The 19,505-nt window shown below is 38.4% G+C and overlaps 1 protein-coding gene across 10 annotated transcripts in view; it reads left to right on the top strand.

Annotated features, from left to right (window-relative positions):
• Window positions 1-19,505, top strand: part of CACNB2 (calcium voltage-gated channel auxiliary subunit beta 2) — a 257,848-nt gene that overhangs the window by 221,627 nt on the left and 16,716 nt on the right. For 7 of the 10 annotated variants that reach the window (XM_064444746.1, XM_064444736.1, XM_064444737.1 and 4 more), the window contains 4 exons: window positions 2,823-2,956; window positions 6,344-6,424; window positions 6,727-6,785; window positions 9,807-9,916. In XM_064444746.1, coding sequence (XP_064300816.1) covers window positions 2,823-2,956; window positions 6,344-6,424; window positions 6,727-6,785; window positions 9,807-9,916 — 384 coding nt within the window. Of the gene's footprint in view, window positions 1-2,822; window positions 2,957-3,101; window positions 3,122-6,343; window positions 6,425-6,726; window positions 6,786-9,806; window positions 9,917-19,505 lie in introns of all 10 variants that reach the window. The other 3 variants (XM_064444738.1, XM_064444739.1, XM_064444745.1) reach the window with 1 other exon arrangement.

Here is a 19,505-nt window from a genome sequence, read left to right on the forward strand (position 1 = left end):
GTCCATCACAAGTCTGTAGAACACACCTTAATCTTTTATTTTATGATGGCTTTAAACTGTCTTATTTACTGGTAAGGCCTACTTTTTCAAATACTGCATTTTTGCAGTAGAAAGTGTCCATGGACCTATGTTGTAATTTTACTGTTAGAGCATTTGAAATGCTGTAATGTTTTCTTGTATCCCTAAAACACTGGGACACCAGAACATATGAAATTTTCAGAAAGTTGAACAGAATTCAGAAGTAAGAGAATGAGCAGCCTTCTTTGGTTACCAATGGACTGATTGCTAGCAATGCTGTAATTTTCATTGCATTGAGTCATTTTTTTAGACAGTGGTTTTCAGAAACTGTTTTTCTGGAGAAAGAAGAAAATATGGTTAAATTTATTTAGTTGCATTGAAGATTTGGAGAGTATTTATGAATACAGCACATCAGTGTATTCTGTGATCTTCAAATTTTGGGTCTATAGGGGTTTGGTGGGTTTTTTTGCTTAAGACATCCCAAGAAGAGCGAAAGAGGCATAGTTTGTGACTAACAAAGGAACTCAAGTGACGTTGAAGTACAGTTCAATTATTTTTCCCAGGCCTCCTCTTTTTGGAAGTATAATAAATGACAAATACATAAATTATTTAATGAGTTGAAGAGATTGTAACTGATCAAGTAAACTTCATTTTTTGACTTTGAGTCTAGAATTTATTTTCCAATGTAAACTATTGCCACAAAACCAAAAAAAAGGGCCAGACAAGATGAAGAATCATTGTAAAACAAATGAAAAAGAGGCTTATAGCCATTTAAATAATCAATATTATATTGGTATAGTAAACAATCCATACAGTCCTCATGGGCCACCAACAGGATGAGGATAATGGTGAAAATTACTTTGAAAAAACCCCAATGAACTAAAGATAATTAATAGTAAAAGAACTAACACAGAAGATGTTACATAGTGTGAAGACTGAGAATGAAAAAGGAGATATTGGTATCTAGCTGATCAAACGCTGCATTTCTTTTTCACAGGAAAAACCCAACAACCCCCATTTTTCTTTACTGATGATTTTAGTTGAATATAGAACTGAAGGAGTTTTAATATGCCTTATTATGAGTGATTTATGGCATCTGTGCTGGCCTGTATTCAAGAAAAAGATAATATGTTCTTTTTATACTTATGAAGAGGATGAAGGAACAGTGTTGCTAGAAGAAAATGTTACGTGATTTCTGTGGCTGTTTTTAGGAACAGGAGTATAGAAACAGGGTGCAGATCTACTCACAGGCTTTCCTGGCAAGGGCAGCCTCAAAGGCACAGTTCTGCAACTCAAGGATTGTCAGGCACCGTGGCATTAGATCTGCAGATAATTCAAATGGGAAAATATACTTTACTCAAACAGAAGAGATCACTGTCCCAAGTGTCTCTTAAATCAGTAGCTGCACATAGGCTTGACAGAAGTATTTATTTGTTGCATAATTTAATAGCACATGCCGCTGTATTAGTTGATGTCCCGCTTGTCAAGCAGCTGAAAGCAGGTCACTAAAGTGGTTTCGTAATAGCTTGCAATGATTAAATATGGGTTTGGGTGAAGTCAATGCAAATTATACTGCTTACAGGTCTATTTAGAGTTAGATTCAGTTTGACATAATGGCACGGCAAGATAAGCATGTGTTACCAGTGTGTGTCAAGATGTGGGTAAGATCTTTACACACAAGGGTGATGTTGTACAACATATTGTTTGTGGATCGCTTTTGTGTATGTACTTGCTTTCTGATTACAAATTTAATACATTACTTAAGATCAGGATTGAGCATTGTGAACAAGAAAGTCTTTTTGGTTGGTTTTGTTTTGGTTTGTTTCAGATGCAGTTAGCAGGTATCTGTTGGACTCAGCATTCAGGATAACATGGCTTTGCATTTTGAAAATGTATTTCTGAGTTTGTGATGATTTTTGTTTAAACTGTTGTTAGCTACTTGCTAAAGAGGGTACATATTTTATATGTACAATATAAGTGTTGTGTGCTGCATATCCTTTTGCGATAAAACTTGAACAGCAGTAGTTTATTATATTCACTTCCATTTTGCCCTGCCTGCGTCCTCACTCTTTGCAACAGGATCCAGGTCAAACAAGCTGGGATCAATTTCCTCTCTTTTGCTACACGTTCTTTTTAATTTTCACTATCAGTAGGTCTGTTTTTATTATTTCTAATAAATGTATCTTATGACTACTGTGCATTTTTACTTAAAAAGGTTGAAAATGCCAATTGGAGCCCACCCTGGGATAAATGTAGATACTGTTGTACCAGTATCAGGCTGATTTTGTCTTCAGAAGTGATTTTTCTTTTGTTCCTTAATTTCCTATAGACATGCTAGTTACATTTCAAATTCCAATTGGTGATACCCATTTTGAAATAATTCATTACTATGAAATAATGCAAATGTTGTCGGCCAAGTTCTCTTGTTTACATTGGTGAAAGTCTTACCGATTCCAGTGAACTAGTTTGAATTTACACTTGTGTAACAGGAAAGAACTTGGCCATTGCTCTGTTTTGTAAGAGTAATTCTGTGTATGACTGATGTAGCTGTTTAAAAGGGGATCAGAGGAAAATGTTATAGTAGCTGTTACAGATTGCCTTCTGTCTTCTAATCCTAATGTACTGCACCTTTAAATTTTTCCCTTTGTTTTATTGTGTTTTGTACTCATGGTTGATTTTTTAATTTTTTATTTATTTATTTATTAATCTGGACAGTTTTATTTTCCTTCACCTGTTATTTCCTTTTTAACCTATCTTTACTTTCCCTGTCATCTGATAATTCTGAATTGTTTGTCTGTATATAGCTATAGACATAGATGCCACTGGCTTAGATGCAGAAGAAAATGATATTCCAGCAAACCATCGCTCCCCCAAACCCAGTGCAAACAGTGTAACATCACCCCACTCCAAAGAGAAAAGAATGCCCTTCTTTAAGAAGGTAACACCGACTTCCAAGCTCCCATCTGTCCACCTGCTCACCTGCACTGCGTCACATTTCTAGTCCTGTTACCTGTCTGCGTCCTTTGACAAGCCAATAACATGCATGCTTTGTTGTTCTTTGTTTCTTTTCCATGCTGCTGTAGCTAAGCAGAAGCAGAAATCGGTAAGTTTATATCGACATTACCTGTGTTTTTCCTGCCACTGGCATCATTAGCATTATTACCCCAGATTAACAGCGCAGCTATTCTAGAATTGAGGACGAAATATATCGAGCAGTTAGGGGATTCAGTACAAGAAAACAAACAGTCCCAAGTTCAGTGCATCTGTGAAACTCTGCTACAGTGCTTATCCTTTTTGATGGAATAATAGGACACACTTAGAAGGCTTTCTAAAAGTTTGAGAAATTTATTTCTGACAAGTCCATATAATGCATCTCTCTAGTGTGTGCTTATTCTTTCTGTCTCTTTCTCAAGTCTTTTTTCGCTTATAACTAAGTCTATTGAAATAGAATCTAATGAGATACTCAGATTGTACTTAGAAAACAAATAGCCAAAACCATAAGTATTTAAACTTCTATTCACTAGGTGCAAAATCTGCAGGTGAACAAGACCAGGGGAAATCCGCAGACTTGTTTTGATGGTTTACTTTGAGTTTTCCCGGTTCTCATCTATAAATTATCAGCCAAATGTTCTTGCCATCCATCAGTCAGACTTTCTTAGTATCTCAGCCATTGGAAATGGTGCTGGTGGTTCCCAGGAGAGCCAATGTCTCTCCACAGATAACCCAGATAACTACAGAATTATGCAATTGACATCCTGTTACAGCAAACTGCAATACGTTTCTAAAATCTTTGCTGGAATAAGTTATGAAGACATTAAGTAGCAGCCAACCTGTGCAGTGAAATATCACAATTCTACTTTTTTGTTTTTAAATCTTAGTCTTCACAGCTCTTATTCATTTGTTTTTAACCACTCACTTAAATGTACAGGTAACAACAGACTGTTTTAGTGGTTATAAACAGTGCCAAGTAACACTGTTGCCATTGCTGTGGATGCTCTCATATTTAGTAAATAAAACTTCCCCCTCTCTTTCTTCTTGAACTCTTTTAAATAATATTGGATCCTTCTCATTTCCAAAGTCACCAGTACTTGCTTCAGTAAGGTCTGTTAAGTACCATGTCATTCACAGCCCACAATGGAAATCAACAGCAGTTTCTTGCTTCTAAGTAATTTCTTATTTAATCATATTTATAACCAAGTATAAAAGCCAAGGAAGAAGAATACATGTTGACATGTATTGGATGCTATCTGCATAAGCATCTTTCAAAGATGCTGCTTCTAGATGAACCACCTTGGACCTGGATGGTGGCTAGTCCCACCTCTCTCCATTCTGTGTGCCTCTTTTCTTCCTTATCAGAATCATTATGGGTTATAGTGGTGTTTGTAATAGTGACATTTGCAGTGAATACTGGATGAGCATGCCAAACTAATCATACATAGTCAAACCACTGAGCAGAGGCCATATGGTCTTTTATTCCGAGTTCATATTTGAACTTGAATCTGTGAGTGAACGCTGTATAGCTCAGTGCCAGTCCCTTAGAAAATACTAGATTTTGTCATGCTAAATTAAAGGACTTTAATGCTTCCATTAGATAACTTCTACTCAGTTTTCTGCTGACAGCTTCATTACTTCAAGCTGTAAAGATTAGAGGAAAAAAAAAATGCCTGTTTCCACAAACAGATTTTTAAAATACCCCATATTCCATCAAATAAGGTAATTTCTGTGCTTTCCCGAATTTTCAAATAGCTGGTTAACTTCTAGCATGAATACCTTTTGTTGAGTCAGCCACGTTAGGACAAAGATCTGTTGTGTCAGGACACTCATGATAGCGCTTACACATCTGTAACGAATTTTTCTTAGGATCTGTCTCTGATATGCTTCTCAGATTGTTAGTAATATTAGCAGGAACAGTGGAGGGCTGCATTTTGATACTGGCACAGCATAATTGCAGGGTTTTGCTTTGAAATGTGTTGAGTCAGATTCTGCACTGTGTAAAATAAATTCATTTCACATGCTTATGATGCCTTGGGCACTAGTATTCACTTTTATGTTACTAATTATCTGGTGAAGCTACAGGTAACAAAAAATAAGATAAATTATGTTCAAAAACATTCACAAAAATGTTTTCCATGTTTTAGACTGCTTTAGACTGCTGCTTGTGTAGCATTTTGTGCCGTCACTGTATTAATGTCTGTCTTTGTGTTTGTGTGTTTCGGAATGAATATACTTATTTTAATGTTATTGTGAAACACCTTGGGATACGTTGAGTACCGACACAATGAACAGTAACTGTATTCTGTGATCCTGACTGATGTATTTGTACTATGTAGGCATTAGATCTGGCATACCTTTTTGCATATCACCCGTATGTTCCTGGGTTTGGATTTCAATCATTTTCTACCCAAGACAAAAATTAACCAAACCCTCCCGTACAAACAAAATACTCTTTCTGAGGCTAATTCTTGGTGATAGATATTGACTAGCCATTTATTAAAGAAACAAAACTATTTTAATATGTTTATATTTTATTTCTATAGCAATATAAATTTTTTTTGCAATCTTTGGAAGCAGGGAATCTTTTCATCTTTGTATTTTAAAATACTTTTTATAAATCGTGCATGATACATCAGTAAGTAGTTTGGTGACTATTGTACTAACAGAACCCATTCTTGCGTGGTGATGTGAACTTCCCAAAGTGGAAGGATTGCTATCCCAAGCTCTGTTTATGAAAATTTTCTATAAATACTAACTTGATCAGTCATTAGTTTGATTTCATTTGCAAGTGAATTGCGGATGCAAATGTTGAAGCCAAACTGTGAGTGCTCCCATGGGAATTTGCAGTGGTGTCACAATGTTTTGGCAAGCAGTGGGCAGATTTGAACATAAAAAGAGGTGTGTTATTCTTTTCCCCTCACTTTTTCTTTTATTTTTCTCCTTCATAACTTGCCTATGTAAAATTTTGGTGGGAAATATGCCACCATGTCAATTATCTCAAATCATTAACTATTGGAAATAACATTTTCAATTAACCAGTCAGGAGTTAGGGAGTGGGACATGCGAATGTCTTCAGAATAACGCTTTTTTTAGCTATCCAGAGCAAATACGAAAACAGCAAGAAAACCAAAAGTCAAAGCAAAGCCTTTTCAAAAGAAATCCCTGAACCTGTTACATCCTTATCTGGTACTACCAGTTTTCAGGAAAAGTTAATGAATCCATGATTGCTGTGTTGGTGACATCACTGGAAATTCAGAGTGCCTAATATTGTAAGAACTGTGTAACATTTTCTGTAGGTGTTGCAATGCTGAAAGCTTTTTCTGTTTTGCAGACAGAGCACATTCCTCCCTATGATGTAGTGCCTTCTATGCGACCGGTAGTTTTAGTGGGGCCTTCTCTGAAGGGATATGAGGTAAGTGAGCATTGTGAATCATTTTATTTTGCCAGAAATACTGTGCTTCATTTGTATTTCAATGTTTAAAGGTAGTTAAGCTGAATAACATAATTTATATCACAGACAAAAATACAGTTTTTACTTCTGCCAGATACGTGCTTACATGTATTTTATTTTGTATCAGAATTCAGATTAAGAATAAATGACTTGCATTCCAATCACATTGTTCAGATATAAGATTGACTGTCAACTTTATTACATATTATTATTAGCATCAAGTTTCCTACGTGATTACTAATTCTTTGTTTGTGTGCTTCTAGGTAACCGATATGATGCAAAAAGCATTATTTGATTTTTTAAAACATAGATTCGAAGGGCGGTAAGTACTTTGCAGTGCGAATCTACTTGACTTCAGGCCCTGTTTAGGTACTACCAGGTTTTTAAGAAATAATTACACTCCTGGCAAAATAGGTTTAGAAAATTAGGAATGGCGTCTAATTCCCTGTTCAGTGGACTATAGTGCTTCCTTAGCAGAGCACACGGAGGCTGTATTGCAGTGGAAAGTATCCAGAAGCGTATATTTATTGAGAGTGGAAAAAAGGTTGTCTTCTTGTTCATGACTTGACATTCATACTATGGATTGCTAGATATTTATCTAGAGATTTAATAAATATATACTATTAAAAATTCTTTTGTTTAAGTATTTTTAGGTGATATCTCATCAATGCATCCTGGGTTCTATACAAGTTGATGAGGGCCACTGTTCCACCTCAGCTCTAGTTGCTTACAGTGGCATCTAACTTGATACAAGATTCAGACTATCTAATATATATGGCAGTCAAATTCTTGATCCCTCAAGCTGGGAGCTAGGTTTGACAGTAGCACTGAACTCTCAAATGGAAAGTCTCAAAAGGACTGCTGGGGGGTGTGACAGTCCCCCACCTTGCTGAAATATGGTCACCCGTGGTAGCAGACAGGCTGCAGTTCACTGGATTTTGATCGGAGTGCTGTTACAGCCTGTCCCCCACAGCGTACTCAGCAAGGTCCAGTCTGGTTTGTGTTTGAGCCTGCAGGCATTACTGTAGCACAAATGTCAAATGATAATCCATCACTAAAACCAGTGGCATGTTCTGTAATTCAAACACCATGGACCCATGGACCAGAGACATGAGGTAGATTCTCCACATGTGATTATATTGCTACTGGATCAGGCCCCAGCTTAAGATATGCTAGTGGGTTGACATTTGGGGGCAAAAATTGAGAAAATGGGAAGGCCTTGCTATAATATCTGTAACTTCAATGAAAGTTCTATTTAGTTTGAAAGTGGGCAGAGCAGTAACACTATTCTATCTGTCCTGGTGCTGTCAAACTTTCAAGAGGGAGCTTGAGGTTTCTGTCAATAGCTTCAGCTCTTTAAAATACCGGACACTGTGGTTTCAGCTGTTGGATTTTCTCAGTCAGAATGATGATGTTGAGACCTAACCACTTAGTAGTCCCTCTTTATATTAGTCAGGGTTGTCAAATCTTAGATATGTATCTCCAGAATTGGAAGTTAACGAAATAGTGTTGCAAGCAGAAAAACGTTGTTGCATCTTTGTCGTAAAGTATTTTAGAGCATATCTAATTTTCAGTTGTAGATCCAGTTGTGGCAGGGTGAATCCACAAATACTCTCAAAACAATTGATATCTGTAGCAGAAGATTTGAAGCATCCCAAAGTTCAGTAGCAACCTGAATAGGTACTCAAGGTCCTCAACAGATTTGTACAGGAGGTTCTTAGATTCATGCTACTGCTTTCATTGCCACTCTGCTGTCAAGCTGTCCCCGCTCTTACTGCAGTTGTTTTGCTATATGAACATACATACCCTTTGTTTTGAGAGCAGGCTTGTACTTCCTGGTGTTACATATCTCAAAAGACATTAAAATGACCTTAAAAAGACAGTAAAAGATCTTAAAATGAAAAATGGTATTTTTAGGCTGATAAATCTAGCTTTGTTCGATAATTGATTTGAAAAGGGGAAAAATTATTTTCTACTGCGTGTCAGGAAAGAAAAAACAAAAAGCTGTAAAAGTTTGTAGTATTCATCAACTAGCAAATAAAGAAAACTAATGAGTACCCCAAATTACATATTGGATTTCATTTTAAGACTAATGGCATTATCTGTAAGGAGCTGTGCCAGAAGTCACAATCTTTGGTTATGTTTTTAGCTTAAGTTAAATCATGCCTAAATTTCCAAAATTATGTTACTAGTCAGTATTGTGCAAATAATTCTGTTTTTCTGTATTAACTTCTGGCTTTTTTACATTTTATAGGGTTTTAGATAAATATATACACATGTTGAGCTCATTGGGAAATGACCTGTTTGGTTACATTTCAGATGAACATCATCTTGCTGTGCTTGCTAGAGCCCTCCCCATTCTTAGCAAATCCATTTTCTCCTTTTAAATTGCAAGTAAAATCATACAATGAAGAACAAGGGAATATCATCAATCTGATTTAACTCTCAGCACTGGAAAAATGTGACCCCAAAACCTCATTAGAGCAGAGAGTTTGGAAGGGAATTTATCCAAAGGGTGCATTTTGACCCTGTAAAGCAAAACAGAGTTAACTGTTTTCCTAGGAAGAAGAATATGCAGAAGGTTATGTAGCAGGTCAGTGCAAACAACTGGAAGTAACCACTTCTTTGGTTACTAGTTACTTTGGGTACTACTTTGGCTTATCTTTTCTCATAAACACAAAACTGAGCCTGGCAGATACTCAGCTGAGTTTTCATTTGCTTGCTTTGCTGTGTTGCAGTCCACTTTTTTGGGTGGCCAGCATATTGCTGGATCTTTCTAGAAAATTATAGGTAACTCTTGCACTCTGTTAAAAAACATATGCTAGTAAACTGAACAATAAAAACAATAGTTATGTGGCTGTATTAGTTTCCCTCCTAAGCCTTACCTTAACTCTGCATATCCCTATATGTCTTACACATATTGTTAAAGTCAGCCAGGTTGTCGTTCAGTATCTTTCAACAAATTAAGCAAAATTAGGGAAAGGAGAAATCAGCCTATTCGTACTGGGAATACCCCATCAGGCCTGGAGCCCCCAGGGGAGTCCCATCTTCAGCACATCCCTGACCTCCAGCTTCCCTGCTTCCAGGCTTTGCAGTCAGTGGTCATACTGTGTTTCGGTACTGTGCAGAAAGGGGGATGTCTCATCAATAGCTCTTGTATCAGTGTTAGTTAGATAAAGTTTCTTCTCAGTTCACATTGTGCAAAGCATACTGTGCTTCTGAGGAAAACTTGTTTTCCTGTAGTCTTAGCCATCTTCTAGTGTTAAACAAGTGTCTCCCCCCACCCATGTCCCTGCAAGATAAATAACATTCTGTTCTATTTTACTGTATTTTATTTTTGCAGTATATCAATTACACGAGTCACAGCAGACATCTCGCTTGCCAAACGCTCAGTATTAAACAACCCCAGTAAGCATGCGATAATAGAGCGTTCTAACACAAGATCAAGCTTAGGTAAGTACCTATAATGATCCTATCTATGAATTGGCTGTAAAGTGTACTACTCTCAATTCTTATCTGTAAGCTAAAAATAGCCTTCTCTCTGCTGTGAGAAAATCATGATTCCCATAATTCAGCAATCCTGGCACTAGAAATAATTTTTAAATCACTAACAGATAAACTTCATATAGCACTGATTTTGCTTTATCCTGCTTATGTTCAGTTTTCATTTTTTGCTGTTTGACTCAGCGTGGAGAAGTAGCCATGATAAGGGAAATAAAATCTGAAGAAGTGTTCTTGTGGTTAAATAGAAGCATTGGTTTCAGAATACCTGAAATTATATGGATATTATGCGTTATCTTTGATAAGATTACTAGTATTGATAGCTACTGAAATACACATTTTCTGAATGTAATACCAGTTTAAACTAATGCTGAGGTTGGTACAAAGAATGAAGGATGCAAAAGGGGAGAAGTTTTTTGGAAACTATATAGCTAGGTTCATAGCATACATATCTGTCACCTTACATGAGTCTTTTTGTACTGAAGCTTGTCCAGTTGTATAAGTAAATAAACATTTATTAGCCAGAAATTAAAACAAACTTAACTGGAAAGATGTAACTAAATGTCACCGTCTACAGTGCAGGTGGCTACACTGGAGCTCATCATCCCATGGTGTCCTTAGAGTAAACAGGTAAAGGTGGTCACTTTGGAGTGTCAGCTCATGTGGACTGACCTCAGCCTTTCCTCTAAGTCAGGGTGCATTATATCTGAGACTGCTGCCACAGCTGGCTCATTCCCTGTGTACGGACATCGAGAGGTAGCCGAGATGAATCTTACCAGGAGTCTAGGTACTCTATTAGGGCATGCCGCTGAAATATGGGACACTCATGTTCAAGTCCCTGCTCAACTACAAAAAAAGAGGAACTTGAACTCAAATGTCCTAGATTGCAGGTGAATGCTCCAGCCAGGTCTCTGTCTTTAACAAGCTGCAGATTTCTCTTAGTAGCCTTTGAGCGAGTTTGGTTTCCCCTGAACACAGCATTGTATCTTGAAAACTTGTAAAATTTGTGGAACAGGAAAAGAGTCTCATTCACCTTCTAAATGGGTTCTTTATCAGTTTTATAACAAAATTTCTGAACACACCTGTACTTTGTGTATTTAACAGCTGCCTAATATAGCTGTCCTTAGAATGAGCATCTCTGCCTTAAAAAGTTTGACTTACCTTTATTGAAAATTTGCTTCTTAAGCCCCTTGTTTTCAGCTACGTGGAGGCTGTGAATCTTTACTTGCAAGTAGCCTGATAGCTTCCAAGTATGTCTTAGTTTAAGTGTTTTCAAACATCAAAATGCAACGTACTGTAACAACATAATGAACATCTTTACACACAAGAATATTATTCTGTGTGAATTTCAGACTTGTTGCCAAAGTCTATTTAATAATCTAATGAAAAGATAAAGTGTCATTTGTTTTGAGTAGAACTGAAAATTGGTAATAAAGGTGGAGCTCACCCACTCGTGGAACAAACAGAACCATGGTGATTAATTTCCCAACCTGAACATCAAAGCATGTGCAATTTTGTGCAATACTGCACAAATATATGCAGCAGTAAAAAGCATATAATCTATTCCTCATACTAAAATATTTTCATATACGTAAAACAGCTATCACAAAAGATTATACAGGAAAAAAACCCTGTAAAAAATAAATGCAGCCCAATCATGTTGCCTTTATCTTATGGCAACCTTACCCTTAAGAACATCAACCTCTTCTTTGAGTCAAGGTATTTTTTTGATAGAGGTATTTCAAATGGAAGTTCTGACAGAACCTCAGCTAGAGACACCCAAAAGATGACAGTGATTATGTATATATGTAAATATGTGGATAGGTATGTCTCTCTAGTTTTTGTAGCAGGCCTACTAGTATTACCCACGATTTCCTGCTACATACCAGGTTTTCAGTTGCTTATAATTGCTCAAATTATTAACTGACTTATAAAAAAAAAAAAAAGAATTATCTTAGAAAATATTAGTTAGAGCAACTAGGTCATTTTACCAATGAAGTTAGGGCAAAAATTAATTTTACCTATGTTAAAATATTCTCAAAACCTTTTCTTTCAGAAGCTCTAATAACCCCATACTTTTAATAATCTAACAGGGTTTTGAAATTTGGTAGTGAATTGAACAGTGTTTCAGTTACATGTTTCTGGATATCTTTTATGAAAATAATAAGAAAATTTGACCAAATATTTAGAAGCTGCCATTAACACATGCTAAGCTTTGCACCTGAATTGCTTAAAACTCAGTCTTACTCAGCTCTCCCTGGGCAAGGTCCAGCAATGATGCTGAGCAGAATACGCCCCAGCAGATTGGATTGGGGCAGCTAAACAGAACTGTCGGAGCAGGAAGGTGCTCATCTTTCAGCTTTCAATCCCTACTTTGCTGTGCATCATGGAGTATGGAGTAAATAGTTTACTTTAAAGATGTTCACTGGAAGAGCATGTGGCTGGGCTAAGGGAGGAAGACAAATACTGAAAATCCATTAAGGAAAAGGTCAGAGTTACGGAGTAGCAGCTGGGATAGTTAAACCCACTGGTGAAGCACCTCCAGGGTCTGCGCTCCAGGCATGGGGTAAACCATGGGAGGACAAAAACCAGCCAGGAAGGAAGTCAGGGAGGGAAGTGGTGTGGTAGCAGTAGGCTGGGAGGAAAACTGAGATAGGATAAAACAACCTGGAGTTAGAAAAGGGAACTGCTTTTGTAAGGTGTTGGGAAGATCCTTGTGCAAGGGCAAAAGAAAGAAACACAAGGAGTGTTACAGCCTGTTCCCTTGCTTGCCTGCAATGTACCTCAAGGTAGAAATAAAGTCAGACTCAGAAAATATCATTGTAGCCTGCTGGTAGGTGGCCTCTTCTAGTACCAGTTCACAAAGAAGATGACAACATACCACTGCTGTGAGTACTTATCTGGGTCAAGTAGCAGAGGTGAGTGGCAATATCACACCATATAGTGGAATTTTTATTTTCTGTTTCTGTGATGAATTTGCTGTAAGTCAACAAAAAAATGCTATTGAAAGTATATCGTTAGGTTTACAAACTCAAGCTGTGCAAAATAAAGGTTAGGAGGTAATAGTAAGAAGGTTAACTGTGCAACTTCTTAGTACCTTTAGGCTGTGTTTGTTGTGATTCAGTCTTTGGTTATGTGTTTGCAGACTACTTTTCCACCAGTCCTCTGCCTCAGTTTTTTTGGAAAATATACAGACTAATGGTGGGGAATTGGAATTGCTCAGTGAATCGGTGTTTTGCTTGCTATGAAACTTGCACAACATATGAGGCAAGAAACTTCAGGAAAGCAAATGAAGTACTCCAAAAGCACAATATGGCATTTTCAATTTAAATTTGTGGGGAGCAGGACAAGAAATAGTTATTTGACCAAACGTTTTTGTGGTAGTAAATCAATCCATTTTAACAGGAAATATTTCTTGGATCCAGGATTGAATTCCTGATCATAAAGAGGAAACTCCTTCATCACCCATCTTCTACCCTCCAAGGAGCTCATACCCCAGTAATTAAAACACACATTTAGGATGTAGGACACACAGAGTCAAGCTTCTCTGTATCTGGTTTGGCACGGGGTCTTAAGCATACTGAGCAGTGGTTTATCTCTTGGTTCAGCAGATGTTGATTCTCTGTTGAACAAAGGGATAGCCCCAGTGGGAGAGGGGCATCTGCTGCCTACGACCCAATAGTCTGTAAGCTACAGCACTGCAGCATGACGTGCCACGAGCATCTCTTCTAAATCACAGCAGCCTGCGCACCTCCCCCAGCACCAAGAACTAGCCCCTTGGCACCACTGAGGGCTCAGTGCCCTCAGAGATGGCACCCCGTGAAGCTCACCAAGGTAGTGCAGAGTGTGCCATGCCTGTGCGTGGTGATTGCCTGTGTCTAGAGCAAGGGTCAATGCCAGCAGAGGATATAGGCACAGAGTGAAGGGGCATCCCCTTGCTCCCCTTCCTGCCAGGCCCCCCCGCAGGGCCCCCCCTGCTAGCAGTCCTGGCTCACTGCGTAAGAGGTGAGGTGCAGGGCTGAGGGGTAGAAAGGGAGACTCTTTTCACCAAATTAGCTGAAGAGCCCAATGCAGTAGTGGATTTTGCTGCCTCTGATACAGAATTCCTGTGTAGTATTGTACTATTATTTACAGGCTTTATAGAAATGGCTTTTTTTCCCCCAGTGTTTTCTGCATGCCTCAAGCATGATTTGTAGAAGTACTAAGTTGTGGCTGAAACTGAGATTCAGGCTTTGAACCTGTCAAACAATAATGTATGTCATCAAAATCAGCATGTTGCATGGTAATGCACTGATTTGGAAAATGCAGATGGAAATCAGGCAGTACTGTTAGGTACCTTGTGAAATACCAGCCTTATGGCTCATCATCCCTCAGGAGTCCTCTTATTTTAGTCTCTCTGCTCTGCAGATATTTAACTGCAGAGCTATTCTTTTCATTCCCAGCCTAGCTCAAAGAATTTTTCCCTTCTCTCAGATCAGTACTGATACCATGTGCTGACAGTACAGAGCAGCATCCGGAATGTCCTGAGTCTTCTAAAGGAAGCTTCAGGGTTGAATTCAGTGTTGGAAGAAAGAACCCCCAGAAATCAGGATTTCCTGTAGGATGGCTTCCATTTTCCTAGTTTGAATGTATTTTTTACTATGGTAGTTACTCTGAAGGATCAGGCACTACATTTCTGAAACTAACCCCCCCACACATTAGTGATAACTAGTGATTATTCTTTGTGATTCAATATTTTATCTGGAAAATATAAATAATTCCAGCTTCTCACCTAACCAGGATGATGTTTCAAAGTGAAAAATCATTTTATTGCATCAGTAAATACCACCAGAGTAAGTTCCATAAATTAGCCAACAAATAATTTATTTATTCTGTTTTCAGAGAAATATTAGAACAATGTTCTCTAAATGAGACACAACACACACATTTGACAATGAAGAGAAAGCAAGTGATTCAGTAGCTGCTTATCAGTTGACAGTGTATGGAGGTGTGCACTGATTGAGACAGCAGCCCTATAGAAACAACTTTATTATATGTTCCTGAGCATGCTATCTTATACTATAGACCACAAAAGGTTTGATTTAAGAGAGCTATCTTGGCATTTCCTAATTTATTAGTAGTAGCTTTGCAGCCAAATAATGTTCTCTTCTTAAACAAGTTTCAGTCATAGATAAATCGTTGAGTCAGGACTCAGGTTACCTTAGTTCTTTTTTAGTATCTGCTGTAGGTCTGCTGAGGGATCCTGGGAAAGGAGTTCTTTCTCTACCTACATCTTCCCTAGTATAAAATAAGAATAATAAATCCTTTTCTCCAAATAACTGTAAAAGATGACAGAATTTCAGCAAACACTATGCTTTTTGGTTTTTTCCTCTTGTCCAGGCTATCTACAATGACTTAATTCTGGTCCAGATATTTAGAAATGGTATTTATTGTGATAAAATTTGTTCTTGTTAATGAAAAACACGGTTAGTCTTGGTTTGTTTTGTTTTGTTTTGTTTTGCTCTGAATGGGTCTCTGGCTGCACGGCTGTGGGACATCGGGCAGATGAGTCTGTCTCTCTCCTCCTTTAACAGTCAGTGACATGTGGACGGAGACCCATGTGTTTATTTCCACATCTGGTATAATTTAAAAGCAGCTTTTTATTATAGCACATATAGCTCCTCAGAACCGCTACATGTTCATCCAAATGCCTCCCCCTTTGCAGGTTGAATGGGAAGCTATTCCTTTACTCACCCAACTTTGTGTAGTGGTACCTCATGCATCTAGACAGTCAAGTGACAGATTTATGCCTCAGTTATGCTCATGTTTGTGAGCAGCAGTTGTAACTGCAGCAGAGAAGGCTATTTCTTAGACTTTTGAAAATATATTGTTAGGTTTTATGTATTATTTTAATAAGTGACCCGTGTTATATCAGTGAGTTAATATAGTACAAATGTAATGTGCTTGATATGTTAATACCAAATACTTTTTTCTGGGAAATAAATGAACCTCTTTCTGAGAACAACTCTTACCTTATCACCCAATACGGGTTTGCAGAATTGTGAATATCATTCATAATTGTGCATAAAACAGTAAACAGTTCAGTGAGTGCCATTATTTGGAACCGATTTAATAGATAAACCAGAATGAATTTCAAAGAGGCATAGACAATGTGATAATCATAGAATCATAGAATCGTTAAGGTTGGAAAAGACCTTTAAGATCATCAAGTCCAATGATTAACTTAGCACTGCCAAGTCCACCACTAAACCACATCCCTAAAAACCAATTCTACACATCTTTTAAATACCTCCAGGGATGGTAACTCAACCACTTCCCTGGGCAGCCTGTTCCAACACTTGACAACCCTTTTGGTGAAGAAATTTTTCCTAATATACAATCTAATCCTCCCCTGGCACAACTTGAGGCCTTTTTCTCATGTCCTACTGCTTCTAACTTGGAAGAAGAGACTGACTCCCACCTCACTACAACCTTCTTCCAGGTTGTTGTCCAGCAATAAGGTTTCCCCTCAGCCTCCTTTTCTCCAGACTAAACCACCCCAGTTCCTTCAGCCACTCCTCATAAGACCTGCTCTCCAGACCCTTCACCAGCTTCGTTGCCCTTCTTTGGACATGCTCCAGCAACTCAATGTCTTTCTTGTAGTGAGGGGCCCAAAACTGAACACAGTCTTCGAGATGCAGCCTCATCAGTGCCGAGTACAGGAGCACAATCACTTCCCTACTACCGCCAGTCACGCTATTCCTGATACAAGCCAGGATGCTGTTGGCCTTCTTGGCCACCTGGGCACACTGCTGACTTATATTCAGCTGGCTGTCAACCAGCAACCCCAGATCTTTTTCTGCCAGGCATCTCTTCAGCCACTCCTCCCCAAGCCTGTAGCGTTGCATGGGATTGTTGTGACCCAAGTGCAGGACCTGACACTTGGCCTTGTTGAGCCTCAGCCCATCAATCCAGCCTGTCCAGATCCCTCTGTAGAGCCTTCCTACCTTCAAGCAGATCAACACTCCCACCCAGTTTGGTGTTGTCTGCAAACTTACTGAGGGTGCACTCGATTCCCTCATCCAGATCATTAATAAAGATATTAAACAGAACTGGGCCCAATACTGAGCCCTGGGGAACACCACTTGTGACCAGCCACCAACTGAATTTAACTCCATTCACCACCACTCTTTGGGCCCGACCACCCAGCCAGTTTTTTACCCACTAAAGAGTACATCTGTCCAGGCCATGAGAAGCCAGTTTGTCCAGGAGAACGCTGTGGGAAATGGTGTCAAAACCTCTACTAAAGTCCAGGTAAACAACATGCACAGCCTTTCCCTCGACCACTAAGCAGGTCACCTTGTCATAGAAGATCAGGTTAGTCAAGCAGGGCTTGCCTTTCTTAAACACATGTTGATGGGACCTGATCCCCTGGCTGTCCTGTACATGCTGTGTGATGGCACTCAAGATGACCTGCTCCATAACCTTCCCTGGCACTGAGGTCAAACTGACTGGCTTGTAGGATCCTCCTTCCAGCCCTTCTTGTAGATGGGCGTCACATTTGCTAACCTCCAGCCATCTGGGACCTCCCTGGTTAGTGAAGACTGCTGATAAATAATGGAAAGCAGCTTGGTGAGCACTTCTACCAGCACCCTCGGTATCCTTGAGTGGATCTCATCTGGCCCCATAGACTTTTGTGTGTCTAGGTTGTGTAGTAGATCGCTAACCATTTCCCCTTGCATTATGGGGGCTCCATTCTGCTACTCATCCCTGTCTTCCAGCTCAGGGGTCTGGGGTACCCTGAGAACAACTGGTCTTTCTCTTAAAGACTGAGGCAAAGAAGGCATTAAATACCTCAGCCTTTTCCTCATCCTTTGTCACTATATTTCCCCCCACATCCAGTAGAGGCTAGAGATTCTTCTTAGCCCTCCTTTTGTATCTAATGTATTTATAGAAACATCGTTATTGTCTTTTATGGCAGTAGCCAGATTAAGCTCTAGCTGGGCTTTGACCGTTCCAATTTTCTCCCTTCATAACCTCACATCATCCTTGTAGTCCTCCTGAGTTGCCTGCCTTTCTTCCTATCAGGAGTAGGAACTGGCACGAGGAATTGGGTTTAAAGGATTATAGGGAAGTCTCAGTGATCTTTTTGCTACACACACCTATCAACTGAAAGATTGCTTCTGTAAAGGAATCAGTTAAAAATAGACTTGGGATGTGACTCATTGGAAACCAATGCTACCACTGAATATTTATCATTCACTTAGTATTCTATTGTAAAATTAATGTAACCAAGAATTTTATAAAATTAGTGTCTGGCTCATAAAGATTTAGGAGAGTACACTCTTATTTCTCTCCTGTGTGAAAGCTTATTTTGTATATAAGGAGAGGTGTTTGCTTGTCAGTACTGTTATATGTTTAATATGTGAAACGCTAGAACTAAATTTAAAGAAAGGGCAATTCATTCATCTCTTGAAAAGCCTAGAAGAAATCTGTAATTTTGAAAATACTTTTCTCTCCAAGAAGGCAGAGAACTTGGTTAAATCTCATTCACCTGAAAATCAGTCCCAATTGGCTTAGTTAAATTTCTATATGCGCATATGCCATTTACTGCTGAACCAGCTCTGTGCTTTTGCTGCATTTCTTTGTCAAAAGGGTGCAAACCTTTTTCTTGTTGTTTCTGTGTATGTTACACTTGTTATAACCTTACCTCATGCTGTATGCTTTGTACAAGAACCTGATTGTCTTGGCTTTTTCCATTCTTTGCTCCATTAATGCTCTCCCCTTCCAGATGTTTTGGGTATGTATACAAGCTTGCAAATTACTTTTCCTGCTGCTTTGTGTTCAGTGCTTTATTGTACCTCACAGAACCTCTGTGTGTTTCTTGTAACTGGCTCACTGATAGACAAAAGCCAATCCTGTACTATGTTGCTAAGTATTTCTTTTAGAAAATCTTGCTCATTTTCCATATTGATTTTCAAGTAATACTAAAATTAGAGCTGAGATTTATAAGTATTCGCTAAAGATTAGGTTTTCCACTGCAAATTTCTAAGATGTGTGCACCTAATTTGCTTATTCTAACACAGACATATGAATATTGATGTAAAATATGTCATCAGTGTATGGTAGATAAATTCCAGTCAAATGGCTGGGAATGTCTTCATTTGCTTTTTATGTGCATATGCAATAACCTCTCAGGAATCACATGCATCCAATCAGCTTGTGCCATTGAGTGCCTACCTTTAGAAAGTTGTCTCCAGAAAATGTATAGAGCTCCCATTCACATCATTTGGTTGACATCCCAGAGTTTTGTTTTCTGAAAATGAAACAAATGCGTGAAGAAGCAGTAGTAGATTATCAGTGCAAATTTCAGCCATGTATTTTTGTTTTCTTGATATCTGTCTAAACAGCCAGTTGAATGCTTGAAACTATGGTACAATTTATTTTATATATATATATAATATATATAAAATAATGTTATTATGTATTTCCCATGTTTGGTAATTTAATGACAGTTGTTGTATATGGTAAATTTCAACTAAATGTTTCCTTGACTATAAGT

The sequence above is a fragment of the Phalacrocorax carbo genome, chromosome 2 (genome assembly GCF_963921805.1).
Source record: "Phalacrocorax carbo chromosome 2, bPhaCar2.1, whole genome shotgun sequence".
NCBI lineage: Eukaryota > Metazoa > Chordata > Aves > Suliformes > Phalacrocoracidae > Phalacrocorax > Phalacrocorax carbo.